The following is an 8,547-nucleotide window of genomic DNA, read 5'->3' on the forward strand; positions in this document are numbered from 1 at the left end:
TAGCGACAAGACCCCTGGAATCAGGACATTGAGAAGTATTACAAAATGTTCAGGCCTAGGGTCAAATAATTATTCGCACATGGGACTTTATTATGTAATTACTGTACTGAGTATCTCATTTTCGCTCAAACGGTAACATTAGTAAAGAACTAGTATTAGTAGTTTACAGCTATGGCAGCACGATATTAAATAATATTTAAATAATTAAATTTATAAGTTATTATATTAAATACAATAAGATTATTTATATAAAGTATATCCAAGATAACAAAATATTATATTTATCAACCGTCGAGCTTTATTAGTTTTTAACAGCGGAACTTAAAATTATAACAATACAATTATTTCATTTAAAAATTATTTAAGGTAAAATTACTTAGAATTCAGAATATGCCCTTCTTGTGCCATCTATTGCGTTAAAAGCAAACTATAGTAAAAACTTGAAGATAAGTTAAAGGAACCTCTAAAAATTCTTATTTCCAAATTATAGTGTAAAATACAAAATTTCTTAGCATTTCATATAGATATTATAATCAGGATAGTATATATATTATAAACTATATACTTAAAATAAACAATATCAAAATACAGTTATCTGTAAAAATTACTAGTAATATAATGTTCACATAGATGACCCATTAAGAGAAATTATATTTTTTAGGTTAGGAATCTATTTGTTTTCTTTAATGCATGGATGTTCAATTATATCTTAATCTAATAAACTTATTTGTATTTTAATAACATTAATTTAAGGAATGCCAACATGTCCAAACAGCAAGTAAAACTAAGGTAAAAACGGCTCAATAAATTAAGCCTCTATTTTTTAGATACGGATTAATTCTACAAAACAAAGAGAAAAAAGGCATAGTAAAAAATATTGTTCGTCCTTCTATTTTTGATGAAGATTCTGATTCAGATGCACCTGTTCCATCTAAGCCAACAGGGTTCAGTAGAACTCGTAAACAGGATGAAATAAATCAATTCAAGGTATAAAATATTAAATATTCAAGGTATTGAATATTTGACTTGACATAATATAATAACATTTTATCCCATAATTTGTTTAGGCCTTAGAAGAGGATCCTACTGTATATCAGTATGATGAAGTATATGATGAAATGAATGAAAAGAAGGTAGCATCAAAATTGGCAAGGAAAGATATAGATAAAAAGCCCAAATATATTACCAAATTGTTAGCAGCAGCTGATAGAAGAAAAAGGGAAAATGAAAGGAGAATTGAAAGACAAGTGCAGAAAGAAAGGGAAGCAGAAGGTACTATCTATATATAGTATTTATCTTATACTAAAATACTATTTGATGTAGGTGAAACCTTTAAAGATAAAGAATCTTTTGTTACATCTGCATATAAGAAAAAATTAGAAGAAATGAGGGCCTTGGAAGAACAAGAAAAAAGAGAGGAATACTTGGAAGCCATTGGTGATGTTACAAAACAGGGAAACTTGGATGGATTTTACAGACATTTATATGAACAAAAAGTAATCTATGAAGACAAAATTAAACAGGAGATTGACGAAAATCAGATAAAAAAAGAGAAAGAAAGTGATAGTGATGAAAATGATAAAGAGATCCCCGAAGAAAATGAGAAATCAGATAGAGAAGAAACTGCTACAATCAAAAAGAACAAAACAGCAAAGAAAAGAAAATATAGATCTAGAAAAGAATCAGAAGCACAGCAAGAATCTGATTCCGAAGGAGAAAAAGAAATTAAGAAGGAACACTTGCCTTCAAATCTAGATGCTGATTCAGATTTCAGTATAGATTCAAGTTCAGATAGTGAACCAGAGGAGAAAAGCACCGATGATAAAAAGGATGAAAAGATGGATAAAAATACTGAGCATCAAGGAGAAAAACTTCAATTACCAGAAAAAGGAAATGTATTAAGTGATAATGCAGCATTAGCAAAGAAAAATGAGGGTAAAGATGATAAAGATATACCAAATGGTAAAAGTACAGAATGTGATGTTAAAGAAGAAACTGAAGAACCTAAGGCTAAAAAACCCAAAATAGATATATGGAAGAAAAGAACAGTTGGGTTAATTTTTGATGAGGCTGTTAAAAGGTACTTTGAACGGAAAGCTGAAAGGGAGGCAAGACAGGGATAATATAACATTTCCTGTGTATTATGTATAGGTTTATTATAGTATTTATTTTATTACATTATTTCTTCACAAAGGTTGATTTTTTTAAACATAACATGTATGTTTCATCAGCTGTAAAAAATTAAAATATAGATATAGTAGATACTTTTATTTTAGATTTTTATTCTCAGGAACAAAATACATTTTAACAACTAATTTATATGCGTAAAACATGGAAACTGAAATGTTCAGCGGAAAGTGCATTCAACTTTTAACTCTCTTTTGCTGTCTTTGTCGATATATATCATTAGATGGTGGTAAATGCATATCTTCATCATCCGATCCATCAAAAGATAAACCAATCTTTTTTCTCCGCTTAAGACCAAGACCACCGTTTTCTTCTATTATCCAATGAACGGATTTAGCTATATCGAATAAGCGAACATCGCCATTTTCAGTGGGAGATGGAACTGTAAAGTGAGTTAATTAAGAAAACAAATGGCTGAATTGTGAACTATACTTACTTTGATCAGGTAAATGTATTCTATTAAATATGTCCATCATTATATCAATGTGGACGAATGGGCCTCTAAAACAATGTGGCGGAGGAAGTAATGTACATAAGTGAGCAGCGGCAGGTGGCATTGGAAATGAACCACCTAAAAACAACAGTAATAATACTGATATATATTTCATTATTATTTTGAAAATGTTACCTGGGACAGGGTGCTCGCCGGGCAAAGGATTAGCTTTTGGTTTATATGGAATCATTTGAGAATAATCTGGAGTCGGTAATGGCATTTCAATATCCTGATTAATGATTGACTGGAGAATATGGCTCTTTCCTGCTCCGGTTATATTAATAACTTCGGTATATCTAAAAGTTAAATAAATAACATATATTTTTGATAGTTTCACATCATGTTATAAATCATGAATAAAAACTCAACTATATTAGAAAGATAAATATCTGAAGCAATTGTTGAATATGCCACGATAGCGAATACACGAACTCAATGGAGAACACATCGAATGAGAACGGATACGAGCAAAACTCATAGGTTCCTATAAATGCCCAAAATCAAATCCAGTACTTACGCAAAGGTTACAATTAGAAAGAGAATACTGGAATGATGTTGCTGTTAACATTTAATAAGTGCCGGGAATCTTCATAAAATAGCATGATGGGTACTATAGGGGGTATTGTTAATTCAGCTCCAAAATCATAAGCCGCCAATTACTGTTATTCAGAAAAGTTTTTTTAAGACCTCTATTGTCAGGGTGGAATTACTTCTAACAAAAGGCTAATTAGTTGATACGAATGTTGAGGAAAAGTAATGAGATTTACTGATTACAATTGTTTGAACATGATTTATGGAGATTTGACATACAATTTTTCACGAATCAAATGAAAGTTGATCGAATAGTTTAGCAAAATCGTTTTGAATAGACGAAACAAGCTCTATATTTAGAAAAGAACATTTGAACGATTTCTGAGGCATCGACAACAACAGCACCTCATTGGTTGAGAAATACAACAACTGATGATAATATTCATGATTATGACATTTTTATAGGACAAAAAACAAGAACATAAATATTATTATAAATTATAAAAATATTTACCCTATACTTTTCAATTCCTGTGGTGAACATGGAAATAGATCCAAAAATCTATATCTGTCAACAAGCTGTGCGGTTTCTTTGCCTTCAAACTCTTTGATCTTTGACAACACCTCCGACCTCCTCTTCTCTACTTTGACGATTGATTGTAAATCTCCAATATTACATTCAAACTCCAAAAATCTGTTCCATATGTCTCTAAAATAATAAATCATATAAGAATACAACAAATATTTGCTACAACTCCACATACACGGATTTTTCGTTTTCCAAACTTCCAGACGATAGTACCCTTTCAAATAACACTCTCGTATTATTGTCTTCATTCAAATGAGACAAATAATCAATATAACAGGTGATGTATTCCGGGATATCTCCAAATTTTTTCAAGCCCAATTCAAAAATCCTAAAATAATATTTACATGAAATGTGGAATATATGGAAATAAGTAGGCCGTGGAAAATGGCAAACATATTATATATGCACCTGAATGCGATGTTTTTATCTTTTGAACAGTAATATTCCATCAGTGCGGCACAAACGAACATATGGTACTTGGCTCGCGGATCCTCGCGAGCTTGCTTAAAAACAGCACGAGCTGACTTGATCCCTTCAGCTCTTCTTGCAAATTTCATGTATTGTATATATGCCTAAAACATTTTTAAATTAGAACTTAATCCAACAAACCCCAAATCCAAGTATGTACCAAGGTAGGGTCTATATCTTGTATTTCTAAGTATTTAGAATATATTTGATGGACTTTTTCATATTTTAAACGACCTTCTTCGTAATCGGCATACGCAAAATAAAGCAACATATTTTTACTCAATAGTGAACTTGTTGCCCTTTCGAATACGTTTGCCGCTTCTTCGCTAAAATGTTTGGATGCATTTACATCCTAAAAATAAAATATAATAAAATGATGTTTAACAATTATAACTAAAAATATCTTCTTACTCCTTTCTCTGCTAAAATTTTACTACTATGTTCTAAAAATTGAGCTGCTTGGTACCATATATCTGGATGATGACCTAAACACAATAAACATTGTTCTAAAGCAAATATTACTCTTTTAGTGTGCAATGCTGTATCTTCAGTTCGCAGCGGATTACTTTTCTCCCAAGCTATATATTTTTGCCATAATTCAACCTGTTCAAGTTCCAAATTTAATAATACAATAGTTTCTCAGTTATATATAACTTAATCTTACTTGTTTTCTTTCTTCTGGGCTTCCATTAGGGGGCACACTAGGAGCATTTCGGTTAATTCCCCTGATTTGAACCTCAAGTTCTTTAGCAACTCTGCGAGCATTCATGTAGTCCCTACTTCTCTCTATACTCATTTTGTCCGCAATGATTTGATTAATACCCTAAAATTGAATTAAACTCTTTATCGTTATTTCAGTAATATATTATTTCTGAAGATATACCTGTTCAAAAGCGATATAATCCTTCCAAAATGTTTCCATTCCAGTCATTGGGTTGATAATGCCTCTTTGGTAAACTTTTCTAACGGCAGAAATTTTTTGATTTTCAGCATATGAACCAACTGCCTCAACACCCTTTAGTAAATTAACATAATCATTCCAGATACTGTAGGAATGGATATCCATTCCAATTTTGTCCAAAGCAAAATCATAGGCTTGTGCCATTTTTTCTCTATAAATTTGAAAATATTGCTGAATTGTTTTATTAATAGTAATTCTAAATACATACTTATATGTTGGCAGTGAAGCTTTAGTTTCTTTAACATAGGTAAGATATAACTTCCACAATTCAATATTCAAAATCTTCATTAAACATCTTTGAAATAGCTGTTAAAAAAATCTAATTATGACTAAGACTATTGGTTTTTTTTAAATTGTATTATAGTAATGCATATCGATGAAATAAAATATTTAACGTTACTAAATCTTATTAAATTTTAAATAAAACAACCTTTGGCAAAAAACACAACACTAATTTCATTGATAATAATTACCAAAAAATTTAACTTGACATTATGGGGGTCAAACCAGAAAGAATGCTTTCAATCACTACTTTTGATATGCTTATGCTGATTAATAATATACTGCGATTAAAAGCTATTCCTCCCAGTTTTTAAACACACATGGATAAATAGGAATAAAATTCATTTTTATATAAGAATTTAAATTTATTTAAATTACTACTAAATTTCAGTGTGTCAAATGCAAAACACTTAATCATTTTGTTTACCTTCTCAACCCTTTCAAAGTTTCTGGCTTTGATCTGAAATGAAGTTGTGATATTAGGACAAAATATACTTTCTTGTTTTAATTATATACCTCATGTTCTATGTATATTTTCCAATATCTTGAAGCACTTGGAAATATTGTTATTAGATGTTCATAAAGAGCTCGAACTTCAGATATATGCTTTGTCTGGGCCTCCCTAAGCAGTATTGACCAAGCTTCCAAGTCGTATGGAGTTTTTTCAACTTGTTTCTGAGTTCTGTAGAGTTTGTCATTACCCCAATCCTAAAACACTGGAAGTTAAAATCGATGTTATTTTATTATAAAAAACTTACAATGTGCAAACGCTCTTCATTCATTCTGAATATTCCTGGGAATGTTCAGTTACTTATTCAACTTATCAGTTAATTATTTAACAGCAATCTTTAGATATGCAGATAATAAACTAACTTTCAAAGTAAATTTTCAGAATTTACCAACAAACAAATGAAGTAAACTGTACAATGTGTATTTTACATTCTAGATAGATTAAAAATGACATAAATGACAGTTCACAAACTCATGTACCGAAATTCATTATAATTATTGGCATTAAAAAATAATATATGCTATAAAGAGACAAACAAATTTCTTTAACATTAAAAGTTCATCACTAAAAACGTTATTGTATTAAAAAATCATAACAAATATAAATTAATTGTGTATGACTGGTTGCAGATAATGTCATATCATCAGCTGACTAACAACACGAATAATAAACGTTTTCTATTATATAACATAAAAATAATAGGTTAAATTTAGTGTTATGGAAATATACAACATAATCGATTATATTTAATGAATCAATTTATGGTATATCCTTTGTATTGCTGGTTGCAGAACAACAAATACCTTTTGTATAAAAATATAAATTTTATTGAAAAACAGATCAATAACATAAACAATGTTAATAATATTTTATTTTTAAACTTTTGAGTAATATCTTTATTTAGCTAAATATTTACATGGGATGTTGCTCTTTTGTAGTTCATATCTAATATTTAAACGTTAAAAAGGAATTTCGATTCTCCATTTGATATTGTCTCTTTTTAAAAGTATTTCCAAAGAATTCGATAAAGGCCGATTCTTACCCGAAACCGAACTTGTTTAGAAGTTCTCCGAAACAAATTTGAAATGTATTCGATAATGGTATGGAAGTTTCAATATATTCAATTTCAAAGTTTTTTCAATTTCCTGAAATATATTTAAAGCATTTTAGACTAGAATTTTATATTATTCTAAAGGATACAGGTATTTAAAATCTGTCAATATGTTGACAGGTGCCATATTTCAATATTAACTGTCAAAATTTTCTAGTTAATTTGTTTATTTTGTTATTATCGCATTATTTTAATAATTATTTCAAAATTTAAAAATCTCTTTTTTTAATTATATGAAAATATATATCTAACAAATACATTTCGATTGTCTTAACACTCTGAATCGTTTTTACCGATATATCCACGAGCGGCAACTACAAAACAAACATAAATTTAATTCGTTTCTGTTTACAAGGAGTATCCGTAAATCTAATGTTAAGGATCCTACATAGCGGAAAGTTAAACATCTAAAATAATCAGAACAAATTGTAACTCCCGCAGGGTACAAATCTAGGCATCGAGGTTTGTCCACTAAGAAGTTAATTTGGTATCAAAGAGAACGTCGGCTACAATTTGCAAGTTTACTTAGGCCAAACAAATAAATTAATTCTGTCTTAGGGACCGCCGTTGAGGATAAATATTAATTTTCGAATTGACCAGAGAGACCGAATAGCCGGACAAAAACAGGCCCCAGACATTTGCATGAATTTAATTTGGAAATCTAAAAATCAAATATTCATGACCAAGCTATGGATTCGGTTCGGTCTTCTGAGATTTCGCTAAATATCTTTCATCAACGATAATGTGTTTTATTTTTAATCTGGTAAATGCAGTTAGGAACTATCTTGCGTTACTTTTTTTAAAGTATTCTTAAATCATATTAAATAAATATGTTTTTTAGACTAGGTTTAGTGAAAGATAACTTAACATATGGATTTTTGTTCAAAATTATATAACCGATAAAAAAGTAATAGTTTGATAAAAACCAATAAATGTTTTTTGTTGCTTTTTAGTGTGAACCCTTTACATCATCATTACCACATCACGGTTCTTTAGGTTTTACATTAGGGATGAAAATTTTTATTAGGGAATCATATATCATTATTATAATTAGTGAACAACAGTCCTGCAGACGACAAAACCAAACCAATTTCTTTGACAAATTTATGTTTCCTTTCTCACTGTAGTTAGTTTGTTGTTTGTGCCAGTAAAATTAGCTATGAACATGAGTGATCTTTAAAAGCGGTAGGATATATTTTTTTGTAAAAATGTTAAAATGATTCCAAATTCGTAAAAGATTTTTTCCTTCCCATTATATCCTAGTTAAGAATAGATATAATGCTGTCTGATGTATCGAACATGTGGACGAATCAGCCTATAAAATTCAATTTTGTTTGGTATTAATCAGGCGTGTTGCCAAATGTCTGCAAAATTATTTATAACATGATAATAATTATAGGTTATATCCACGCAA

General features: G+C 29.6%; 2 protein-coding genes across 5 annotated transcripts; one reads left to right on the top strand and one right to left on the bottom strand.

Moving 5' to 3' along the window:
* Positions 1-651: 651 nt before the first annotated feature.
* On the top strand, positions 652-2,270 carry LOC143193956 (uncharacterized). The gene is made up of 4 exons (XM_076400415.1): positions 652-774; positions 828-987; positions 1,068-1,272; positions 1,324-2,270. The coding sequence occupies exons 1-4, from the start codon at positions 764-766 to the stop codon at positions 2,121-2,123; spliced, it is 1,176 nt and encodes a 391-aa protein (XP_076256530.1). The 5' UTR covers positions 652-763; the 3' UTR covers positions 2,124-2,270.
* su(f) (cleavage stimulation factor subunit su(f)) lies at positions 2,130-6,586 on the bottom strand. 4 transcript variants are annotated; one of them, XM_076400412.1, is made up of 14 exons: positions 6,270-6,586; positions 6,028-6,219; positions 5,939-5,971; positions 5,438-5,535; positions 5,152-5,380; positions 4,933-5,091; positions 4,680-4,871; positions 4,429-4,620; positions 4,209-4,372; positions 3,976-4,128; positions 3,726-3,920; positions 2,816-2,976; positions 2,624-2,758; positions 2,130-2,569 (listed from the first exon to the last, which is right to left on the bottom strand). In XM_076400412.1, the coding sequence occupies exons 1-14, from the start codon at positions 6,291-6,293 to the stop codon at positions 2,364-2,366; spliced, it is 2,133 nt and encodes a 710-aa protein (XP_076256527.1). In that variant the 5' UTR covers positions 6,294-6,586; the 3' UTR covers positions 2,130-2,363. The 4 variants fall into 4 exon arrangements, with proteins under 4 accessions (XP_076256527.1, XP_076256526.1, XP_076256528.1 ...); XM_076400411.1 differs by having other exon boundaries at positions 2,624-2,976; positions 6,270-6,475; XM_076400413.1 differs by lacking the exon at positions 5,939-5,971 and having other exon boundaries at positions 5,438-5,548; positions 6,007-6,219; positions 6,270-6,475.
* Positions 6,587-8,547: the final 1,961 nt, after the last annotated feature.

Source organism: Rhynchophorus ferrugineus, unplaced genomic scaffold (genome assembly GCF_030347505.1).
Source record: "Rhynchophorus ferrugineus isolate W39M unplaced genomic scaffold, kcgeb_rfMv2 rfM3, whole genome shotgun sequence".
Lineage (NCBI taxonomy): Eukaryota > Metazoa > Arthropoda > Insecta > Coleoptera > Curculionidae > Rhynchophorus > Rhynchophorus ferrugineus.